We start from the raw sequence: 26050 nt of genomic DNA on the forward strand, positions 1-26050 counted from the left end.
TTCTATTTCAATTAAGAAGAGAAACTCTATTAATCAAGTTATATAACTAAGTTTTCCAGTAGTCAACAACAGAGCAACATCTATTCACTGCATTGTTTATTTTGTTCTGGACTTCACTCATCAAAATCTCTTTTGCATCATTCCATGAGCATACAGCACATTTTACACTCCTCAGTGACCATACAGCGATTTGCCTTGCAGTCCGACATTCACTCAGGTATCCTCTTCCTTTCAGAGCCTATATTTTCTGTGTTTCTAGTACACAACGTCTGAATAATTCTCACATCTAGGGTTTTGTAATAGCAGTGCTTTTTAAAATTGGTATATTTTCCACTATTCAGTCCCAGAAATTGTTTAATCTCAATTTTTATTTTATTTTTTCCAGGAAGCCCTCTTTATTTAAAATCCAAGAAGGGGGGTACCTGAGCCTTTCAATTTTCAAAATATTTAATTAGCTTGTAAAGGATGTATCATGTTCCTCCTACATGTGAAAAAATATCCTCTTTTCACCTGAACATCATGTGATATTTTTCAATCTACAGGCTCAGAGCCCCACTAACTATTTGCAAGGATTGGATGGAAGACCTATAGTTGCTGCTCCTGTATTTACAAAGGTAACTTGTTTTATGAAAAATTTCGTAACTAAAGAGATCAATTAATTGTATAGAGAGTTCATTAAAACTTTCCAGCTGCGAAAGGAAATACAGGAATTAAGCATTTCTATAGTTGCTGCTCCTGTATTTACAAAGGTAACTTGTTTTATGAAAAATTTCGTAACTAAAGAGATCAATTAATTGTATAGAGAGTTCATTAAAACTTTCCAGCTGCGAAAGGAAATACAGGAATTAAGCATTTCTTAAGGATTTCAAGAACTCAAGTAACTTTATGAAACCTTACTGAAATCAGTATTACTTCCAGTCCAATAAAACATTTACTGACTGTATGTATTCATTTTCTTTGTTAGATGTTACAGGATATTTCAGCTTCTGAGGGGCAGCTTGTAGTCTTTGAATGTCGGGTGAAAGGAGCTCCTTCCCCAAAGGTTGAATGGTATAGAGAAGGAACACTGATAGAAGATTCTCCAGATTTTCGGATATTACAGAAAAGTAGGTTTCTTATAGGCAAGCAACAAATCTGCTAACATAGGAACACTTTGGGTTTCTTATTACAATGGTAAGAGCTACGTAAGCCATATTTTCAGCAATAAATCTGGGTCTCAGAAACCAAAACTATGGATGACTTGAAGAGCATACTGACAGGTAGTATTTGTCTCAGATTCCCCAGACTATTGCATTGTTTTGCCTTCTGCTTTGATCTCATTTATACTTGAAGTGTCCTTTCAAGTCCCAAACCTGCTGTTTGTTTTTCTTTCTGCACCATTTATGTAGAGTTCCATTGCCTATAAAGTGCTTCATCTTTTACTTAAGTGCCATTATATTAGTGCTTGCAGACAGTGGATTGCTTACTTCTCCACAAAAGTAATATTATGTACACGTTAGCATTCTCACATGTACGTGTTTGCACATGATACATGATAAGTTATAAATATAAACTTCTACTTCCCTTGTTTAATACAGCTGAAATGTCTGTGGTTTTCACATAAGTCACTGGAATGCTAAAATTGCTAAAAGTCAGTAGAAAATCGTTAACTACCACACTAAATCAAACCTAAATGAAAGTCTGTTTTGTCATAACTTGATTTCATGTGTGTAATAGCTTCAGAAATCATCTTCAACACACACTAAAATAATACTAAGACTGCAAAAATCTCCTTCTTGCAGAATTTATTTTCTGTTTGTAAGTGCACAAAGGTGTTCATAATGTGCCATGGATTTGACATACAATTGAGTACAAGGCTTGACTGTCTCTGCCACCCCCTAACAGAACATTGCTTCAGAGAGAGTATTCTATCATATAGAGAAGATCAAGCTTTATAGTTAGTGATCAAGAAAAAAAAAAGTTGGCAAAAGTAAATATATTTGATGTACTCATTCTGTTTTTCTTCCCTTTAGAACCACGATCTATGGCTGAACCAGGTAAGTATCAAAAAGCTCACACTTTTTCATTGTACCAATATGGTGATTTAACCTCACAAAATATGAATTATTTAAACTCTATGATTTAATTAAAACAATTTATTAATTTACTCACATTGTATAGCTACTTGTGAGATGTATTTAACTGTAGAATGCTCTATAAACATACAACTTGAATTAACAGCATCACTGTTGAAGAAAATAATGTTCCCGTTCTGCTTTGACCCAGTTCTGTCTTAGGACCTAACCATTACATGTTTCTGTGCTGAAGAGAAACAACATTAATGTATGAGGGTCCCCTATATCTGAGGGTCAGAAGTGCACCAGATGATGTAGGACTGAGATATTTTTATCTAGTTCACCAGTTGGGGATATTGCATCAGATGTTTAGCCATGTCAGCCATTCCCTTTGCTCCCTACCAGTGTAATACGAGAGTATCACATCAGGTGTTCCACCCCTGATATCAGCAAATCCTAAAAAAGTGACTGGATTTGCTAACTTTAAGGGTCAGAGCAAAACATAGACTACTCTGCCTGATTTGAGCAAAGGAGTCTTATAGATTTTGATTACTTCTCCATAAATCAGTCACCTTCTGTTACCTTTTTCCACTATTAAAAAAATAAAGTAGCCCCTCTTGAGACCAAAAATTACCAATTATGGAATACAGACTTGGGTAACTTCTCTCCTTGCCACGTTAAAAGATTTTTACCCCCAAAAGTGTCTTGGAATAGACTCTTGTGAAATTTGTGGGATTATCCCTCTCACTGCAATGTCTATACCTCTTAGATTTAGGAATGAATAAATTGATCTTCTACCAGAACCTACTAATGCCATTCCTTTACCGTCCAGTGGCATCACTGCTGAGTAATGTGAAGCAGTTTTTAGTGGGTAACCAGTCGGGTGCAGTTGTCACTGCCCCATCACCTGCTGCTCATTCAGAAGGAATCTGGATTTCCATGCATGCAGTGGTTGGCAAATCCAAGTACTATAAACCAGATACTATAACACCTTAAACGAGTTCTATAATCCTACTACTATAATAAACTATTATTCTCCTATAGTTGTTAGCAGATAACCTCTTTGCTGCTACTAGATTCTCCTTAGTGATGACGTGAAACAACCATGTTTAAGTGCAGTATGGTCTTCTACAGTAATGCTTATAAAACATTAATCCTGTCAAGTTTAAGGAACATTTCTTGCAAAACGGTAGCAAAGTAGTCATTGACTAAAGAAGAAATACTATCACCCCATGTTTAGGCACCCTTTAGATCCTACCCCTCCCTCCTCTTCCCAGCTTCAAAAGATGTAAAGTCACAGAATTATAGGGGTTAGAAGGGACCTCTGGAGATCCTCTAGTTCATTTGCATCATCATAGCTATTTATCAGCTGGTACTGCTGCCTGGATTTCACATACTGCTCAGGCAGGAATGTCATAATCTCAGACTGAGTATTCAGGACGTCATTTGATTTTTGCTACAAAGTTTTGCACACACATTTTTCACTCCCACAAGAGCCTTCTTCACAGAAGAAGAGAAAAAGCAACTTTCTAAAAGTGCAATCAGTACGATCACCTCTATCTGCAAATCTTCACTAGTACTTTTGAAAAATGCTGGCCATAAATTATGTGTTTTATCTTTCTTCATCTTATAGAGTGACTCTACTTGAATTTTCCCAGTTAGTTATAACTAATCTTTCAATTTGCAAATATATATATATATATTTAAATGACTTGTGAACAGAGTGCATTTTAGTTCTCCAAATTCAATTCTAAGTTCTTCACAGAGAAAGTCTACTTCGTGTGATTAGGAGGACATTCTCTAGTCTTTTCCAAACATTGCTGCCACCTGTTCTCCACTTCTGTTGGGCATGCTGGAGCACAGAGCGTACCAGTTGCTGCAGACAATGCTGATAACAGCTGCTGCACAGAAAGGCTGCCAAAACTGTTAAGAAAGATGAAATAAAAATCAAACTGAACAAGGTGGAAAACCTTAAGGAAATGTCCCCAGTGGTAGTCAAGACTTTGTGTGTCTGTTCAATGTATGCTCATTACAAGTAATAATACTGCTCCAATGTTTTGCAGAGGAAATTTGTACTCTGGTCATTGCTGAAGTATTTTCAGAAGATTCTGGCAGTTTCACCTGTACTGCAAGCAATAAATATGGCACGGTATCTAGTATAGCTCAGCTAACTGTCAAAGGTAAGAGATTGTTTTAGTCCTTTGCTTGCTAGTAAATGCAAGCAGGGCACGCTGTTGCACTGTGGGGTCCAGGGAGAATATCAGACACACAGAATGCTACATCTTTTCAAAGTGTCTTTCCCCAGTTAGAAATGTGAAGGAAATAGGAATGTTAAGGAATAATACCCCACAGCCCTTCCCACAACAAGGCTCTTGCTAACTTTAAGATCTGTGCACTAGCCATTTCTGGAATCCATAGGGCTGTCTAGTTGGCTGTTTCAAACATCCTTCAGTGCTGAGCCAAAGGAGGAAATTTCCAGATTCTTTCTTACTGCCAAGAGGATTCATGCTGTCAAGGCACTAAGCAGATAGGTAAGCGAAGAACCAGTACAAAAAAGAAAAAAAAATACACAGCACACTTTTGACTCCAGTTCAATTCAAGGCCTGTGAAAGTACTCTTCATAACTAAAGAGTTAGAGAATTCTATGAAAAGAAAGTTTATATTTCAAAGATACTGGTGGATATCAGAGGGACATGGCTGTAGAACACTACTGGATCTTCCAAACTAGGGCTTTGGCAGCTCCTCCTGCCTCTCTCCCCTCTTTCCAATATTTCCTTGTTAAGGGAGTTTATTGTTAAAGGAATAAAGTCAAATTACTCATTGTAGCTGGCCAAGACATCAGAGTGAGTTTTACAAATTGTAAATTCTCTGATTTCATTTCACCATAATTTATGGTATTTATGTACCACTGAAAGTTTCATATTTGTTATTTCAGCATCTGAAGACAGTAATAATGCTGCTGCCCTTCACACAGTGAGCTCAGTCAACTCAGTTGCCGCTGAAAATCAATCACCCCCACATAATTCTTCCCAACGTGTAGTACCTGAAAACCCCAAACCTAAACTTGAAGGTGTTCTTGTTAACCACAACGAACCCAGATCAAGTTCCAAGATAGGTCTCCGTGTGCACTTCAAGCTGCCTGAAGATGATAAAGGAAATGAATCACCACCGGAGGATGGACTTGGCACTACGAACAAAACCAGACCCAGCTATTTTCATGACAAGATAAATGGACAGCCAGTGAAAATACCGGAGCCAACATCACCATCCAAGGAACCCCCCCCAGTACTGGCTAAACCAAAGCTGTAAGTAAAAGGTATTCTAAGCCTCAGGAGCATCACTGATATTATTTAGTATCTGCATTATCGCATGTCTATTCACAGACCAAGAGATCATTGCACTAAAGCACAAGATCCAAACATGGAACAAACAATATCACACAGTGCTAGTCTAATTAGAATGTTTTCTAAAAGTACAGTTAAAGAGATGGACTTACTTTTCTGTATATCCCTCTTGAGAAAGGTATTCTCCAAATTTAAACAGAAAATATTTACCCCTTTAAGGTTTATTTAATTCTACAATGTTCTCTGCTGCAAACAACAGATTAACAACATTGCTTCTGTGCAGGCAAAATAAAAGCAGGTTCTTCAAATATACCTCACTCAACTCTCAGTATGCAGTTTTGCCAAAAGCGGACATTTTCTGTCTTGCACAAAGTATGGGAAACGACTAGCTAGAAACTGTAGTCCCAAAGGCCATGCTTCATGACTATGTCTCACAAACATAACACCTCCTAAAAAACAGATAAAATACTTAGAAGTGTTTGGTAATGTGAAATCAATTGAACTAAAAAGCGCCTACATGATTAGTGAGCTGAGTTCAAAGGAAAATTTTTAACACTAGTGTAATTTTATTACAGAAAAATCTCTGGAATATATACTACAGTGTATTAAGAATCCTTCAGCATTTTTAGAACCTCCAAAATCTAGTTTAACAAAGCACACTTCTTAAATAGATAGCAGTTTTAACTAAGGGCTAGGAAAGGACTTCATAAAGTAATTCACCAATGCTCTTAGGCAGAGATGTAATTTCATGGGATGAAACATTACAAAGGAGAAAATAACTTACTATGGGGCAGAGGAGGAACTTGGAGCAGTGCTTTTTTATTATTATTTTTGAAGCCCAGCCTCACAGTCCTATAGAGCTATAGTTTGTTTAAGAGGTGAGCAGTAGCAGTGTTAAAGTTGGCCACAGCTCGCATCACTGCTTCCATAAAACATGATTTCTCTCATAAAAACCTGCAAACTGTAACAAAGGAGTACGTTATTATGCAGATGTACACAAAGGAGAGAAAAATCAGGATTGCACAACTTCTAGTCTCTCTCTAGTTCCGGAAGCTTGAAATTCCTGTCTTAACCAGCATTTAATGTGATTTTTGTTTAGTAAATTATAGAAACAATAATTCTTTTAAATAAAAAGAAGTTTGGTTAACTTCATGTACTTGGTTTAGCAGTGCCACTTAGTTTCCACTTCTACATTTTTTTTTCACTTGTTGACAGTATTTATTTGATACTGGACAACAGATTACATGTTCATTTCCCCTGTCTCCTATGATCTTTCTGGTTGTTTTTTGTTTTTTGTTTGTTTGTTTTTTTGGAAGAGGAGAAGCTAGAGTATTTTACATATGCTGTATTACCATATACATATGACAAAATAAACCAGATGACAATGTACTTTTTTTCTTGATTGGAAAGTAAAAAAGCCCAGAAGACATATACAATAGATAGCATCTAAGAAATAACGATTGCATGAGTACTCTCTGATTGATCACTACGGCCTGTCATCAAATGTCAGTGTGGATTATCACAAAGCCTTATTAGCCAAAATGCTGTTCTCAGAACTCACTTAAACAGGAGGCGAATAATTCTGGCTTGCAAACCATCATTCCAACAAACCCAGTCCTACTCTTTTTTACACAAGCAGAGATGTAATTAGGAAATATACAGCAGAACTTGACAATGCTAGCTGTTAAATATTTTCAAGTAAGATCTTTAATTACATTTTATATGTTGAAATGCAAGAACCATTTTCAGTCAAATAATTTTCAATCTAAGCACTTGGATCATTATTCTAGCAAGGAACATGGAGGAAGGAAAGTTTAGTAGCCAACTAACATTATACTCTTCTCATACTGTTAGAGAACACGTCATTTAGCAGCTTTCCCTAACTGTTATTCTACCACAGGACACAGGTCTTTTCTCTTGCAATTCACATACAGAAACATAGCCAATATGTTCAGGTTTTCACCCTGGCTCATGACCAATCTTGCTCATCTTTGTTTTGTATGCAGTGATCTGACCCAGTTAAAACAGCTCCACAACCAGGTCTTGCTTGAGCAACAGCAGGTGCATCAGACATCTACAAGAGAGTTGTCATTCAACACGGCTTTACTGAGTTCTGCTACTTCACTCAATCAACAGTCCACCTCAACCACGTACAAGCAAAGCAAAGCCTCTGTGTCACAAGCGTTCAGCTATACCCGACCTAAGCAGTTCCTACCATCACAGAGCACACCACCTATCGTTTCCTCTTCTAGCTCCTCGGTGACAATATTCAGCAGTGTCTCTCAAGGAATTCAAAGAACAAATAGCAGGGAAAATGTCACAGGAAATCCTCCACTTGTACAGTCGAGGTCATCAGGAGGATTTACAGGCAAAAGTGAACAGTCTTTACCAAGCCCTAAAGAGTCTACGGTCCCATTAACACTGTCTACATCCAGTGTAAAACAGTTTCAGCCACAGAGCGTGACTCCTGCTCCTGTCTCCCCAACCGGCTGGATTCAGAATCCAGTAGCTTTCCTTAGCGCTGTTCTTCCTTCACTTCCTTCTCCACCATCAACCAATGCTATGGGGCTGCCCAGAAGCACACCAGTCACGTAAGTAGCATTAACTATATGTGCAGAAGCAGGGACATTAAGGGAAACTAAGATGCATTTCTGTTTGAAGGTTCAGTGAGGAGTTTCCTGAAATGCAGGTCATTCATGAAATAGAAGAGTGAGTGACATACATTCTCGTCATTTCTTCAAACCTTTACGTTTAGTTAAGAAAGGAAGAGAGAGAAGTTTCCATAAAAATAAGCTTAAATTTCTTACTTATGTTCTCTCTCAAGGGTAAGATAAATTCAAGATACAGAGAGTTTTCAAACAGATGCCTACAAGAGTTTTGGGGCTCAGTCAGAGATTAATAGGACTGTTCTACTGGGAAAAAAGAGTTTTAATGAGCTTGCAGGTTAAGTCACTCTAAGACCATTTGCCTACATCAGCTACAAAAACATTCTTACATATTGTAAGCACTTAGTGTTAGTATTATTGTAAGCACAGGTTTTTTAAAGTACCTTGCAATACGCTATTTCCTAAGCATGGTAGATCTAAGAAATAACTTATGGAAAGTTATTTTTCTGGTTGCAGTACTTTCCATATTTAAAGCCTCCTAGAAAATCTCAGAGGTGTTAATGGTTTGCACAGATATATTTTAAGTGACAGCCAGCATGATTTCTTGACAAAATGGCTATCACCATACAAGCAAATCAGGGTGCTGATGTGCTAGAAAGGTTGTGGCCTTTGCAGTTCCTTTTCCACTCACAGAGGTTTTGCAGATACCGAACTCTGTGTTAGCATGGCTAGCATCTGTAGATTGGTACAACTATATTCTTACAACTCCAAATTCTGCACAAAGCAAGCAAAATTTCACACTTTTACCATCAGTACGCTTCAAGTTAGTGATAGCCATCAGTAAGTCACAGTCTCCTACTTATCTTGCTGATAATACATCCATGGATCTGTAGTTATAACAAAAAAAGCATTCCTGTATACACAGCATTCACCACTTCCTGTGCCAGGAAATCCTGGCTTCAAACCATTATTGCATCCCTGCTCCTATACTTCCTAATTGCTCAGCACAAGCAGGTAATCACAATCACCCTGAGGCACATGCCTGGAATCTTTCATGGCCCTGCCATTGTGGGCAGGCATACATAGTAAAGTCAGAAGGCTTTAACTATACCCAAGTCTGGTCTTTGTCCTGCTTTTATAACATTGCAACAGTAAGAAAAATCAAATGTAATTACTCATCCATTACCTTTCCTCCCATTCAGAAATGGTGCACAAGTGCTCAAGCACTATTCTTTTTGCATTAATAGCACTAGGTGCTTTTCTTTTCCTAACTGTCATATCAAATAAACCATTACAAAGGCATTACCAAGAAAATCCTTACGATATGCCTGCAAGATAAACAGTTTGCTACATTTTCACCTTTCCCATGTGTGCTGAATTCTTACATAATCAGAGCTCCTTACACCGAGATTCCAATCTCAGAGGTTACCATGCCTGCAGAACAATCCACAAGGAAGATACTTTGCACAGCAATGGCTGGTTATGCCTTTTACCTAGACCTCCTGTCATTAAGATCTTAGTTACTGTAAATCTACTAGAGCATTGCACTCCCTCTAATATTGTGTGGCTGCTGTGTTTCAGCAATCTCCAGACTGTCATTTCAGAGCTATTTTCAGACCTCACTACAAGAAAATATGCTACATCTATAAAATAGAAAATTAAAAGAACTGATACATATAGGTGTCATAAAAGGGTGAGAGAAATGAAAGTGATGGAAAGAGTAAGTGATCACTGAAGATGTGAGATAAAGATCAATATGAAATTATACTAGCTTTCTAAATTATTGCATGATACAGTAAAAACTACTAATTGTGTAATGATAGTAATAATTCATTGCAACATCATTATTCTGAGACGCATCAAAAGGGAACTTTGAATTTTATTATAGTATTATAATGCTTATTCTCTTTAAGATGTGTGTATTTAATTCTTGATAGCATTAATCAGAATGGGAAACACCACGAAAGTAGTACCAAAAAATCAGATCCTATATTGTGCTTTGGCTTATATGTAAATAGTTTTTCCAGACAACTGAAGCTTAATATATTGTATTACACGGGTGAATATATGTGTATTAGTATGCATATAAGTATGAGAATTTTCTTTTAATAGCTCAACCCAGGGAGTAACAAAGAAAAATCTGAAGCCTTTGCAGTTACCAACAGATGAGTCTATTCGGGAAAATAAAGCTGCACTTGTAAAGGACCTGGAAAGAAAACTACATTTCAGAGAAGATATTAATCAACAAAGTAGCCAGCAGGTAAGAAAATCAAGTATTAAGATATTTTTTTCTTGTGAACACAGCATGTATTGCAGCTTGTGGGAGAAAAGATGTTTGCACAATTAAGCTGCTATGCTACTTTGCAAAGTAAGCTTTTGTGGTTAGTACTGTTTTGGAATAGCAAAGTGAAGTTTTAAAAGGGAAGTATGAGGGGATGCAGTTCTAGAGGTTTTAGTTTGTGACTGTGTAGCATTTTTCATTTCTGATAATCTCTATCAGAGAATGGTAGGAATGCAAAACTTTTCTTCTCATAGAAGCTAATACACATTGGATTTCATTTTTTCACTTCACAAGTGGTTCAAAGCTCAAGGAATTACTAATCAGTTCATTCTTAACTGGAATCAATAGGTACTCCAGTCTGGGCAGTGTTTGTAAAATTACGAAAGAAATTAAAAAATGAAATAATATTTTGAGGTTAAGATCACTGTAAGTCAAGTTCATTCACCCTTATAGGGTGCACTAGGGACTTCCAGATAGCTGTTGTGGCCGGAGGTGATCACTGTTCTCACCTCAGCCATGGAGCCCTCCATAGTCATCCCATCAGCTCAGACTTAACACAGCAAGTAATGGTTTATCCTGATCTGTCATCAGTAAGGGAACTTCTCACATTTATTCGCCCTTCTGACAGAGAACATCCAAAAATAAGCAAAAAGCCATGGAACCTCTGGAATAAATGACTCTCTCTGGACAAATGCACCATAATATCTGTTTGGTTTTTTCTTTGTTTTGTTTTGGTTTGTTTTGGTTTTTTTTGTTGTTGTTGTTGTTGTCATTTTTTGTGTGTGTGTGTGTCTGTGTGTGTGTGCATTTTTTTTTTTTGCTCTTGACCTTTCCTTCGGACAGATCACACTGCCAAAGCACTTTGAGTAAAACAACTGGCAAGCACTATGTTTTGCAGATGAATCACAAGTGTTACAGTTTGTACTTGCTCTGGTAGAAAGAGAAATAATATCGGAAGCTACTGTGAAATACCAGTCAGTCTTTCAAGTTAACTGCATGATAATCTCTTCAGAATCAGTGATCACCACTAGCGTCAAAGTTATCTGCTGACAGCAAAAGTTATTTATATACTTATTTACTATTCTGTATGACACGAAACCAAAATCTTAATTCCAGAATCCCTGAAACACTGATAAATTTGTCTGCTTTTTCTTCTCAGTGAAAGCAGTGATTATTTAAAGAGACTACTTGAGTAGTATTTTTCAAAATTCCTCTCGCTTTGCCATTTATAAAAGAATCAACAATGTGAGAATAATATTTTATAGATCTGGATTTGCACTCTTAGATTTTGTCCTCTTTATATTTCTTGCAGTTAAAATAAGTTTTAAAATGAGATGTTTTCATCCCTTATGTTGCACATTTGCAGTAAGTTGATTATTACAATGTGAGAAAAAACCTTCTTATTCACTTTCTCTTAAATAAAAGTGCAACTCTGTGTAAGAGATCGCTGCACGATGGAGTTAAACATCCAGTAAGAATCCTCAACTGTTGGCTTCCTTGTATTTTCTACATGGAAATTCAGAAAGTCCTTCTTATAGAAAGTGTCCTATAGCATTCTCATTATTATAACCCCAAATTTCAATAGCAGCATTTGATCTCATTGACAGTATCTGCAGAACATGTAGAGGTCACCCAGAATAAAGATGCAGATGACCAACTGTGTCTGAAAGTACTGGATTGCAGTGAAGAATATGAGTGATTTACATCCTGATGCTCTATTTATTATCTATTATTGACTTCCATATGAAGTGTTTAACTTACAAGTCAAGATTTTCCTATGTGTCAGCATTATGCACTCAGCATGGTATCTAATAATCCAGATGTACTCCTTCTGTTTCATCCAGTACATCATTCATCATCACCACCAAAGAAATCCAGAATCAGAATGTAGTTGGTAATTTTGCTGATGTTGTATAAAACAGAACAGATTAGTCTCCAGACTTCTACAGCTAAGATAGTCAGGCAGTACTGACAGAAATACAAATATGATTTTGCTAAGATTCTACCTGCAGTTTTGATCAAGCACATACAATAAAAAGCTGTCATTTTTACCAGAAAAAAAAACACCATACTTGTAATTTCTGTGGATGGTAGCATGTTATATTGCCAGATGAAATTTGTACAATTAGGAGTGTTGAAAAAAATGTGGTTCAGTTATTCTAAGCATCTGAAGTCTGATTTGCTCCGTTCTTTCAAAAAGAAGATATACCAAATGAATATCGGTTTTATCCAATTGCAGTAAGAGGTAAGGGCAAATTAGAGACTTAACTCAGTTACTTCCTTGGTCTGATCACAGTCAGGTTTACAGTTTTTAACTCACAGAAGGACAGCCTAACTCCTTGCCAGGGGGTACAGCATATTATCCCAGGTTGCACAGATAATTCTTTATCAGCAGGATAGAAATTTGGAAATTCCACCTTTCAGAACAGCTTCCTGACTAGGAGACCCAAGTCCCTCTCTCACCTTTTCCAGCTCAGTGAACAAAAAAATAAGAGTTTCAGGCAGTGTGGAACAGGCCCTCCTTTAGCATTTCAGCTTAATGGTTAGGGCTGTCTGAGGAAGCTGCTAGAGTTCTTTCTTCTAGTTAGTGCTGGGGAAAAGAAAGAGAGACAGACACAAAGAAAGGAGGACACAGGGAGAAAGAGGGTGACTATCCTGCCTAGGAACTAGTACAAACACCTGGATTCTTGTCCTTGCTCTAGTGGATATTTCAGTATTTATGCAAAAAGAGGACAAGAACTTCCCTGTCCATTCATCTCTACCTCCGTAATGCCTTAATAGAACAGAGCTTACAGGTTCCTCCTGGAAACTGAGTTTGAAATCCTGTGAAACAAAACATCCAAGTCTCATAAGCTCAGAGAGCATCCAGGCCACTGTGCTGTTTGATGATCAAGGAGCACAGCCAGCATTATCTCCACTTCCCCAAATCTGTCACTCTAGCTCACTGGGCCTTTCACCTTCCTTGCAAATAAAATATCTTCACAAATTCAGTCAGAATATGCCATGTAGAAACAAGAATAAGCATGGGAAGGAAGAGGCAGACATAATTTGAGGAGATTTTGGAGGTGGAAAAAATATATAGCTCTGTAATGAAAAGTGATTGTTCTAAATGGCTAGTTGAAAACATTTAGTCTTCACACATATGAGAGAATAAACAGGAAATTATGCTTTACAGACAAATCTTAGAAATGAATGACATTATCTCCTTAAAACTTTGCTATACAAGTAATATAAAATAGAAAATGGAGGTAAATTAAGCCTCAAAATTCTGTGCAATAATAAAATTAAAGGAATTAATTGTGCAAAAATAAAGGAAGATTTAAGTATCTACGCCTGCTTTAAACCTTTTTTTATTCCAACAAGAATTTTAAATTGTGCGCACATATCTATGTCATTTCCTGTGAAGAAAATGACGTGGAACTGCTCTTTGGCTGTGTTATGCAAGTCTCAGATAGCGGCATGGACACTGCCTTACTTTTAGGAAAAAGAGAAAAGCTATAGCTGTTTAGAAAATAATGCCATTATTCCCAGCCATCATATGAATATTCTTTAATTATGCTAATGAATACTTTACAATAAATTTGAGATTAGAATAGATGCAGGGTTTGTCCACAAGCTCTATTAAATAGATTTATTAAATAGCGTGGCCTCTAAAGCTGTACGCAGAACCCAATTCATCACACAGGCCACATCACCACTAACACTTATACACAGATAAAACAGAATCATTTCCCTATAGTTCCCATACTAAGTTGGCATCAGAAAGGTCCCAAGAATCACAAAAAAGTCTGTTCTTCAAAGCATAATAATTATACTTAATTCAACCATTCCAAAAAGCCCGCTTAAAAGCGTACCCATTATATACCAAAGTCAGCAAATGTAGGTAATTTTGGACTACAGGTGGGAATTAAGTCCCATGGAGTCCTCATTGAAGCTTGTTTGCTCTGAACTAGAAATGAAAAGGGATTTAAGAACCCAAAGACAAATTACAAGATCTTGGTATTAATTGTTCTGGTAAGGATCCTGGCTTGAAGAAGTCATCACCTAGGAGAGGAATCCTGAGTTCCTCCTGCTTTTAAGCTGATAAGATTGTGGGAGCTGGAGATAGAAACTTCATTTGCCTTCTCTTCTGTTTTCCTCTTGTTCAATCACTTTGAGCTGAGCTGTATTTTGACAATTGTCTAGCTGTGTACCACAGATGAATTGCTCGACTCGTCAAGTGTTCATATTTAGTTATGGATAGTATAACAGTCGTGCTGTGCCACGTAAGAGGGCCAAAATAATTCATTTGCAAGAAATAAATCGGTTCGGTGATAATGATAAATGATTAGTTGTATTTTTTATCCTGACTGCCAGGACAGTGGTATGGGGAAAGTCAGAGAGGAAATCCAAACTAAAACAGAGACTTCAGTCAGAAGCCAAGTTGTTACAGCTTGGAAACAGACACTTAGATGCAATGTTTGCCAGTTTCTTAGACAAATTGTTAACTGGATTTAGAATAACTCTGCCAAAAAGCCAATCTAGTGGAAGTTACAACACTGGAATTAAACTGGGGAACTTATCTGGAGTTGGCAATGAGTAGTAATCAAAATAAAGTTTTTATATAATATATCAGAACCATTATTCAAGTAAAGTTTCTCTAACCTTTACATCAGTAGTGATTTCCATGATTACTTGAGTGTAAAAATTTTACATTCCAGAGAAGTTGCCAAAGTGTAGCTGGCCCTCTACATTTTTGACCCAAAATCAGAGCTGGAACCTTTGTACTCATTCCCTTAGTCTCCTCAGTATGCTGAACTCTAGCCTAGTTCTAACAATGTACCCACTGACCAAATTGACTTGTTCTTTGTTCTTGTTCACTTGATGAAATACTTGTGTGAACCACATCAACAAACACAAACACTTTGCCCTACTACACTTATGTAATCATATTCAGAAATAGTTTTATGGCTTACGTGATGAAAACAGTTCTTCAGAAAGCCATATTAACAGTCATTTTCTGTCCTTGCTTATCCTAGAAGGAAATCTATTAACTAAGCAAAAATTGTGAAGATTATATTCTCTATGAGACTATGTATTTCTGCTTACTTCAGGGATTTCTGTTCTTTAAAAGAAGTTTCATGTGACATCTTCAATCTATGTATGCTGGTGTTAAATTTTTTTACAGCAGTATTAATTTAGTCTTGTTGGTTTATGTGTAGACATACAAACATATATGCATACTAACAACACATTTAAAAGGCTAAGACTGAAGTATAATTACAACACACTGTAAGAACAGTAATATATTTTAAACTAGAAAATATTTATATTGCCTTGATTATAAGTCCTTAAAATGAGCAGTCCAAACACATACAGTCAGCCTGTACAGTTTCTGGCCTAGGAGGCAGGTTCATCTGCATGAAAAGAAAATTACTCTTGTGGCTCCCATAGACAGAGGTGCAGAAGCCAGTGATAATAGCCCCGTGTTGATGGAGACAGCCTGTTCCAGTGCCTCATCATCCTCATGAAGCAAATAATTTCTTCCTTATGTCTAACACTTTTCATCCTCATTCATTTTATTCTAATCTGAGCTCAGAGTTGTCTTCCAAGAGTATAAAGTCACCCTGGATTGACTGCGTCTAGTTTCTGAGGTAATAAATTTGTGGGTTACCTCACCTTCTCTGTTCAGCCCTGTTCCCTTGAAAAGTCTTAACAGTTCTAAAGTGCTAGACATGACAAGTGAGAAACATATATCCAAAATGCTGTGTTTAGCTTTATAATTATGCTGTCATATGACCATTATCCAGAAATTACACAATTTTTAGAGGTTCCTTACCTAAAAAGAATTAACACGTTTAAACAGGTAGTCTCTACCACATTTGCTATATTTTATCATGTGACAAGTCATTGGTTGAAGGAAAGGGAAAGAGGGAAAGCACTTACTTTTAGCTTTGTTAGTTCTTAATTAGTGTACACATTTCCAAAGGCCACACAGCATGTGAAAGCACTGAAAATAATTTCATTCTTAGAATTACATATAGAATCAATAGGTCCTATTGAGTGACTCAGGCAAAGAAATCCTTTCTCAGAAGAATTTTTTTGCCGCGGATTTTGCTCTCTGCTGCCAAGAACTGCATGAGCAACATGAAGGAATATATTAAAAGTTCTCAAAGGAGTGGAAGGAAAAAAAATCCAGATACGTTTTTCAGTACACTGGCTGCCACAAATATTCACATTTGAATTACTTAATTTATGGGAGACTCTAGAACCAAAATATGACTGCAGTACCTTTTGGTGATCAAGCTGTTTCTTAAAACATAGTCGTCACTCCCAGATTTTTAGTTGACTCTTCCTTTCTGAAAACACACAGACCTTTTCTTAGTACCAAGGCTAAAAGACTGATTGCTTAACTTTTCCTTAGAACACTATAACCGGCTCTTGCCATCTAAGGGGAAAAATGATAGTATTGGTTGGTCAGAAATCAGAGCATCTCTGATTTTTACACTGTCTTAGCTGAGATTAAAATTCGATCTATTAAAGTGATTTGTTGAGACACACTGTGTGAAACAACGAAAGCTCAACAATTTGAAACTTTTTAAGATTGTTTGCTGATTACCAGCAGTTCACCAGCCCACAGAGCAAACAAAGCCTACTAAGAAAGTGGATGGTACCACCTAGTGGCTGACTTCCATTCTGTGGTCAATGTCTTGCACACTTCTACAGATCAGCAAGCTCAAAAATTCCTGTTTGGCAAAGCTGTACTGGCAGTAGTATATTTCAAGAGATTGTTTGGATATAAGAAAGATGTTGTTTGCAATAAGAGCAGTATGGCACTGAAACAGGTTGCCTGGAGAGGTGGTGGATGCCCCATCTCTGGAGACACCCAAGGTCAGGCTGAATGGGGCTCTAAGCACCTGATGGAGCTGCTCTTTTCCTACCAACACCAATGTTTACCAGAGCAGACCTTACAGCAACCTCCCAAAAATATATTTTAGATGAAGAAAGCGTTAAACAACATCTACCCTTACAGTATCAAAGACAGATATTATTAGAATTTTTATTCCACCACAGCAGTTTCCAACTTTTTTTTAACTTAGGCTTCATGGCTGCCATGTTTTCCATTTGTCACCTCAAATCCCTGAACCCAGCTCCTCAGAGCTCCCCTGTAACCTCTCAACCTTTGGCCACTTCTGTCTCCACAAGCTCCTCAAGAATTCAGAAGACATTTTTAGCTAGCAATTTGTGATGCCTCTCCATCTTTACTCCTTGGGAACTATTAGTCAAAAACACAATGGAATAGCTAAACAATCAAGGATGTAAGTGTGATGGTTTAGAATCTTTGAAAGTTTATTAACCAGCAATAAGACTTTGGATAAGATGAGTTTTCTGAATCTTGTTCATCATCAAATGGATTAGATCTAAGGATCTTTGTCCTTACTTGATTTAGTATTTTAGTTTCTAAAATTCTATTTAAAAAAAAAAGAGAATTACACTTTTGGAATTGCTCAGATATTTCTCTTCCAAGCCATAAATAATATCCTTCATACAACAAAGCAACAAAACCTATCATAACAGCAATATCTGACAGATTAAAGTGAGATTCCCAAGATCCATGCTTGCCATAGGAATTGAATAAAACAGAAGCATGCTCTCAGAGATGTCAGCGGTGAGACTAATATGTTCTTCAACAGAAGCAAGAATGCAAGGTCTGGACTTACAAACTGTACAAAAGCAGGCCTAAACAAAAAAAAATGCTGTTATTGTTAAAGGTCTACATATGACAGTAACTTTCTCACAAGTTATTTTTTAATGACTTAAGTAAGATATTCTTGCAGCTGTCTGTGTCAGTGTAGTTAGGAAGCATCTGCTCCCAGAAAAGTCCACTCAGGTGTATCTGTAGTGCTTCACCATGCCCAGGATAAATACAGGTTTGGTACCAAAAACTGAACCTGATAGTTGGCATGAAGCTTAATGTCACAGCAACACATTTAATCAAATGTTTCTTGGTCTTGACAAAGAGACCTTCTCATGCAGATCAGTGCTGCTAAGTAAGGAGAGATGTCTAGATTACATTAGAGGATTATGGAAAAAGCTCATAATTACAAAAAAACTATCTGGAAGTGGTCATTTATACTGAGGTATACTGGTTTCCTACCTATTCAGTGCTCTAAGGGTTTTTGATGTGCTTATGTTTGCTTTCTCTGCTACAGCAGTCAGAAACCTAGTCAGGTTTTATCCTGAAGGTAAATCGCTCTGAAAATATTTCACTTATTTTTCCAGCTTTCTCCTTTAGTGCATATACTATTCCTTATTTGATTCTCAATTGAAATATATAGCAGTATTCATTTTAATAACTAGCAGGTGACTAATTTTTGAGTTCCTTAAAAATTCTATGTTTCAAAATTATTTTTTGAAATATGGTGTACAACAATATGGTTTTTTTCATGGGAATTTTGAGAAATGATTTTTTATTTTTTTGCTGCCTTTGAAAATACTTAGTTTCATTAGTTAAATTTTGAAAACCTCAGGTGCAGCAAGAATCTGTGTCTGCAGACTAAATTCAGACTGCTTCAGAAATCTTATTTTACATAGGCTTTTTTATTTTCACTCATTTATCATTAGTCCAAAAGTGCAAATGACTGCAAATACCACAGAATTTTGTTCAGATGCCATGCTTCTCTCACTCTGCAGGAATACAGGATTTCAAGCTTTGAGCAGAGGCTGATGAATGAAATAGAATTTCGCCTTGAACGTACCCCAGTGGATGAATCAGATGATGAAGTTCAACATGAGGAAATCCCTACAGGCAAATATATAGCACCCATCTTTGATAAGAGACTCAAGCATTTCCGGGTCACAGAAGGATCTCCTATCACATTCACTTGCAAAATTGTTGGGATACCTGTTCCCAAGGTAAGTCATTCTCAGTGTTAGCTGTAAAGGAATAAAAATCAATTACCTACTATTTCCTGTACATCTCCCTCTAAAGTTGCATTCAGAAGAACATATTTCTGTGGAGAGAGCTCTAATACGAATTATTTCCCTCAAACTGCTAAAGTAGCAATACCTCCTCCTGAGCCTCAATGCACTGTATGGACTGCATCACAACCACTTGACTTCAAGAAAAAGTCATAAAACAAAAAATTAACTTCTCCAAAAGATGAGAGCTGATCTGAGGTAACCAAAAGAGCCTGACAATCCCAGCTGTATAAAAGAGCCGTACCACTTTCTCAGTTCAGCCTGGAGTCATTCTATTTCACATTGTGACCCATTTGGAAGTTTTTTACTATTCTAAAATTTGTACAAGCAACTGGTCAAATTCTGTCATGTTTTTATCTACATTGTTATAGTCACTATTTGATTTCAGAGCAAATGTGAGCCACTTTTTGTTTTCCTGAACAGATATACTGGTTTAAAGATGGCAAGCAGATTTCAAAGAAAAACACACATTTCAAAATGAGCAGAGAAGAAGATGGAACATGTTCTTTACATATTGAAGCTTCTACTAATGATGATGATGGCAATTATACTATTATGGCTGCAAACCCACAAGTAAGGCATTTTATTTTCCTCCATTAAAAACGCTTTGTCTTTGTCTAATAATATGTTAGAAACATAGATTAGGCCATCTAGTCTGAGTGGTGACTGTATCAAAATTCAGATTCTTCAGATAATAAGAGAGGGAACCACATTACTGAAAATGCTGAAACTACTCTCCTATTCATATTCATGTCAGTCACAATGACCCAGGACATTTTTTCACATTAGTAACTCCTGCCCTACTTCTGACACCCTCCCCCCACTGTTGCGGTCAGATATCTTTTGGGATATGGTGACAAGGCAGACATGATATTTCAGGCAGAAAGAATAGAGCAAGGGGAAAACAAGTAGGTACATCAAATCTGAAAGCATTATCAAACAATTATTCTTTATCTAGGCTGCAAAAGTGTGGATCTGCAATTGGTCTCGTACCCTAACACCACTCCCCTTCACTCTGTGCTAGTTCAGCTTATTATTTAGTAATACAGACAACTAAATCAGAAGAGTTTGAGGAACACACCACTCTAAGCAGACAAAGAAACCCCTGCCTCACCTGCAGTCCACCACACACTGATAGCACTTGCTTTTAAAAAGTAATTATTCTTAGTTCATTTACATAATGAAAATAAATTGTAATGCATTATAAATATTAAATATTTATACTTTACAATTGAAAGAGCTGTTAGCCAACTATTCTTTTTCCATTGTGATTTTGCAGGGGAGAGTAAGTTGTTCAGGCCACTTGATGGTTCAGAGTATCCCTGTTCGGGGCCGACTATCAACACTTCAGCCTCACAGGTAAAGGCATTCAAAATAACTGGCAGCTATATCTCAGCGCATTCCACTTCAGTTCTCAACCAAAATGGGGAGATAATGGTAGCATTTCCCTCCCAATAATTCCGTTCTAGAATGTAATGTTTTTGAAGGTCATCTTCAGACACTTGGGTAAAGTATTATTTCAGTTGATGCATTGGAGTTAGAGGAAAGGGTTGGATTAGCAAGATGAAATTCTGCCAAGCATGGCAAAAAGAAACAAAGAGCAGCTTAGAAACCCAATGATACTATATGATGTAGTTCATTTGATAATCTCTCTAAATAGAAAATATGCAATATTCAATTATAATGTAATTTTAAGTTACAATCTGTGTATTTCTTTCTGCCCTTTAATTTAGCTCAAGCTACATTCATAGTTTTCTACAATTTCCTTCTTTATTCAACATTAAAAAAGAAAAAGGATTTGGCTTCCAAACATATACATGCAGTTTTTGTGTTGCAGAGCACGCTCCCGGGTGCCAGAAGGAGGGGACAAAGAAGCAGTTCAAGAGCGCTTTTTCAGGCCATACTTTCTACAGGCTCCAGGTGACATGGTAGCACATGAAGGGCGACTCTGTAGGTTGGATTGTAAGGTATTAACTCTTTCCTCTGTTCATTTTTTTTATCCCTGCTTCTATTTATGTATTGGTAGGTGTTTTCATGTTTTTATTGCTTGCACAAACACTTTCTGTTAAAGTGTCAACGGTTTACGGTTGACCCGGTTCCATGACGAATGGGACGAGAGACCCATGGGCCCTCACCCCAGGAAAAGGGAAAAGGGAAAAAAGGGCAAGGAGATGGCCCTGAGAGCAAAGAACAGTGGCAACAACCTGAGGAGAAACAAACTAATTTACTAAATAAGGTATCGGAACGCAAAACAACACACTATAATACAATATAATTACAATTTAAGCTGATAAATCCAATACAGAGAGAGAGAATGTCCAAAGTCAAGGTAGGCCTTACTCTACTACCGACGATAAGACGGCTGGAGAGCGAGGTGCTGCCAGGACGAGAGACGGGCAGAAAGGAAAGGGATGAGGTCTCGTGATCTGCAAGTTTTTATCTTTTCCCTCTGGCTGGAAATGGTAACAGAGGAGCAAAGTACCCTGGGGAATGTAGTAGTCCTTCTCTTCTGAGAACCAGGTATATACACTACATGATGTTATGATGTGGAATACCAACAACCGAAGAATCATAAAACCATGACATAAAAGTTTAATGCTTCATGTTTAAAATTATTGCTTATTGCCATCCTCTCTGAGCTGATTCAGGGGATTTCTTTTCAACACTGCTATGTGGTATGAAGAATGCAAAGAACACAATCTCAAAAAACAAAGGTCCAGTTCGTTTGTTGTTCAAACTACTAGATATGTTCACCATGTCCTTTGAACAGTCTGAAGAGCAGAAATTCATCTGGAAATGTCAGGTCTTTTGACTGTATTATCAGATTCTTGAACTTAATCTATAATAGCATAAATCCACAAGGAAGAGAGGATTTAGCACGTATTCTGTTCAAAATAGTGTTCTCATTGTATTAGACTGAAGATTAATACTTGCTAAAAAGAGGGAACAAAACCCAGTTCATTTTATGCTTCCCTAGCTTGAAACATCTCAAATTACATATTCAAATCCCCACATAACAGAGTTGTCACAGATTACAGTACACAGTGTGCATCCAGTTATTAAACAGTATTAAGAAATTCATCTGTTCCAACACAGATTGGTAGTTCCTCTATATCCCAGCACCGCAGACAGGAAGGTGATAGTGCTGACCCTGACTTCTTTAATGCTCCAAAATATCTCCTACTCTGAAGAGAGCAGAAGCTATGGAACAGATGTTAATGCTTCCCTGAAGATGAATAAGGTCAATTACTACTTAATTTATAATGTAAAGTTTGCTAGGGAACATGCCAAAGAATTTGGCTATTCTTAGCTCTGCTATCCAGGCAGAGCTTGTGAAGCCTTAAAGCATGTCTGGTATTGCACAGACCTGGAAAAAAGCAGTCCTCGTTCAGGCAAATTCCACTTCCTTCTTTCCCTAGTTTGTAGAATATTGTTTGGAAAGGAATATTTTGGACATGAGTAAGTACTTTTATCTATTGGAAAGATCTTTAAAAGTATAATACAGTCTTCCAATCTTTCTAAAATGCTTCATTTGTCTTGTTACAAAGCATGCAGCTTTACAGCTACAAAGGGCCATATTCTTCACCAAAAATTATTAAATACAAAGACATTTGTATAAAACACTGTTAATGTCTATTAAATTGAGTGGGTTTGATTTACAGTCATCATCAACAACAACAAAAAAAGTGGCATATATTTAGGAGTGAATCTGATTATCTAATCATGTTTTGTGCTTTCTGACTAAGAAATATATGGGCATTTCATGTATATGTTTTTCCTGGGATTTATTTGTTTTTTGCTTTTATCCTTTTTGGAACTAATCAGCAAAAAACAGAAGCTGACATTATTCAGATTGTGTCTGAATTAAAGTTCACCCATTAACTTAATAAAATATGCTTGTCAGTTTGACATTTGCCTCTAGCTATTTCATTGTCTGTTAGGTGAGTGGATTACCAACGCCAGACCTGATGTGGCTTCTGAATGGCAAACCTGTGTTACCAGATGGCACCCACAAGATGCTGGTCAGAGAGACTGGAGTTCACTCTTTGCTTATTGATCCTCTCTCACAAAATGATGCTGGAACTTATACTTGCCTTGCCACTAATAAAACAGGACAAAATTCATTTAGTCTGGAGCTGACTGTTGTAGGTAAGAATCACTGGAAAACTACTAAGAGTTTTCTCTACCTAATTTTCATACAGACAAGTATTAAAAAATAGTTAATTCACTGATAGTAGTTAAACAGCAGTGTTACAGCTGCAGGAGAGAAATGGATCTGGTAGGTGCACTCCTATTACTTGCAGAGGGTGGTAAGAATTCTGAATCTTCATTACTTTACTTCTCTTGTCTTAGAAAAGTGACATTCTTAACTTTCTCCCCAGAAAATGCCTGGAGTCCGAATTCATAAAATATGCAAAGGTCTTCTAGATGCCTGTTCTAATTTCATTGATTTTAAAAGTATATTTGAATAAAAGAAATTAAAATTTGAATGCTGTTCTGTAACAAAGCTTTGCAAGGTGTGAGCTATTGAAATCCATAGACTGGGCATTGATTTCCTGCTATGGTATTAGGTTTAGACCCATGTATACATATAGGCATACATTCTTTAATCAACGACAGCTCTTCATGTTACTTGTTTTATGTTCCCTTGCGGAGGCTACAGTCATGCCTTTTCACTTTCCTTCCACTGTCCCATTAAAAAATTCACAGCCTATATCAGTATCACAGGAATCAGTTTTTGGTTGGATTCTTCCATATTGTTCTCTGACAAACAAGGAATACAGTATCTATTGTTCAATAATTCTGTTTCTTTTTCCAGCCAAGGAAGTAAAAAAAGCTCCCATGTTTTTGGAGAAGCTTCAGAACTGTGGTGTTCCTGAAGGGTACCCAGTCAGATTAGAGTGCAGGGTTGTGGGAATGCCGCCTCCCGTATTTTACTGGAAGAAGGATAATGAAACCATCCCATCAAACAGAGAGAGAATGAGGTACTGTAACATCATACCCATGACTGGAGTTTCTTGTGGCCAGATCAACTGTTACAATGAAAAGCTGTGTGATAAAAACAGGTGGTGCTCTTCTTAAAACTATTTCTTTCTCCCACATAAAGTTTTAAAATGGTGGCTTCACTGTGAGGCAAAGAGCTATGTCCCTGGTACAGAAAAAGGCACGGAGCATAATGTGCCAATGCTTCAGAGGGTAGCGATAAGCCATTTGGGCCACAGGCATGATAAATATCTTGTTATGGTATTTTTCATGGGTTTTAGCAGCTTCTTTGCTCTTTAAACTATTTTTCCCTCAGTTTAGTTCTAACTATAAATGAATTCAAACTCAGAACAGTTGGAATATGGTCGTGAACGCTACACAGCATGGGATAACAGAGAGCTTAGCACATCAGATATGGAAGCCAATAACAAAGCTTGGTCACAAACACGGGCAAAGACTTTGATCCACACTTAAAAAAAATGCAACAGTGATCAGGTTCAGCTCTTCTATTCAAATACATCACTATTTTTTATTTTTCAAAAACCTTATTCATGTTTGTAGCTGTGATTAAAATAATCATTTGCTTACTTAAAAAGGTTGATACCTCAGCATAAATATGATTTTAGTTGTCTCCAACTACTGATCTTATGCAGCCATTGGCCCTTTGCTATCAATTACAAAAAGCACTACATTTTCACATGGTGGTGATGGGTTGACAGTTGGACTAAATGATATTAAAGGACTTTTCCAACCTTAATGATTCTATGGAGCCAGGAGACCCTTTTTGTATCAAGATATAGACATGCATGAGTTTCTGTACTACTCTGTCTTAGCATAAAGCAAATTATGTAGTGGTGATAGCAAAGGCTAAATGTTCCTGTTATTAGGAGCTGCCTAAAGCACAAATTGTCATCTTGACATGAAACTTTGTAGTTTGATGTTTCATTCCAGTTTACATGAAAGCAAAATGTCAAATTTCAAAACATCCTCCAACTCCAAGCACGCTGATGTGCTTATCTCCCACTTCTTCCCTTATAGTGAGGGAAACACTTGGAGTGATAAAACAACCAGCCACTGCCTAGAGAACAGAGGAATTACAAAAAAAACTACAAAATAGTTTTTTTCCTGGAATTTATCAGAAAGTCATGGATTGCTAAAGAGCAAATGAAGAGGAGGCAATAATGAAACAAATTTCACTCTGAATGTTGTCCAAATTAATCTTGAAGATTTTGCCATTCATGCATTTTTCTCATGGAAAAAGGTGCCATGAGAAAGTTTCTGACTGGCTTTGATTACTGTTATGAAAATATCACAGCTGTGTACAAATGTTATTCTTCCAGCTTCTGTACTAGAAAAAAATACAGTATGACTCACCAGCAGCTTTGCATGGGCTTATTTCATTGGAATTCAATAAGCAATTCCAGTATTAACACATAGAGAACAAAAACACCATGGCTTTGCACAGCTGAAAGGAGCAAGATTTCAGCTACTCAGATTATTGGCTGGAGCTATCCTGAAAGTAAGTCTGTTGAGTATAAAGGTCGTAGTCTGATACTTCGTTGAGAACAGAAGTTGTGACTTTTTTATTTCATAGTTGACATACATATTGCAAAATCTCAAAGTTGATTTGCTCTTGAGAAATTCTAACCGTAAAAAACTTGTTTTCCCAGCATGCACCAAGATACAACAGGGTATGTCTGCCTTCTGATTCAGCCTGCCAGGAAAGCAGATGCTGGCTGGTACACCTTGTCTGCAAAAAATGAAGCTGGTATTGTCTCTTGTACTGCTAGACTTGACATATACGGTAGGTATTGGCTAGTA

The 26050-nt window shown here is 37.0% G+C and overlaps 1 protein-coding gene across 1 annotated transcript in view; it reads left to right on the top strand.

The window, feature by feature from the left end:
- Positions 1-26050, top strand: part of MYPN (myopalladin) — a 42556-nt gene that overhangs the window by 14751 nt on the left and 1755 nt on the right. Inside the window, exons 5-18 of the mRNA XM_021399909.1 lie at positions 543-614; positions 965-1106; positions 2013-2036; positions 4118-4234; positions 4990-5359; positions 7405-7989; positions 10117-10264; positions 18959-19180; positions 19670-19819; positions 20526-20605; positions 21084-21213; positions 23188-23395; positions 24066-24231; positions 25900-26033. Of these exons, the coding sequence (XP_021255584.1) occupies positions 543-614; positions 965-1106; positions 2013-2036; positions 4118-4234; positions 4990-5359; positions 7405-7989; positions 10117-10264; positions 18959-19180; positions 19670-19819; positions 20526-20605; positions 21084-21213; positions 23188-23395; positions 24066-24231; positions 25900-26033 (2548 nt within the window). The remainder of the gene's footprint in view (positions 1-542; positions 615-964; positions 1107-2012; positions 2037-4117; positions 4235-4989; positions 5360-7404; positions 7990-10116; positions 10265-18958; positions 19181-19669; positions 19820-20525; positions 20606-21083; positions 21214-23187; positions 23396-24065; positions 24232-25899; positions 26034-26050) is intronic.

This window comes from Numida meleagris, chromosome 5 (genome assembly GCF_002078875.1).
Source record: "Numida meleagris isolate 19003 breed g44 Domestic line chromosome 5, NumMel1.0, whole genome shotgun sequence".
NCBI lineage: Eukaryota > Metazoa > Chordata > Aves > Galliformes > Numididae > Numida > Numida meleagris.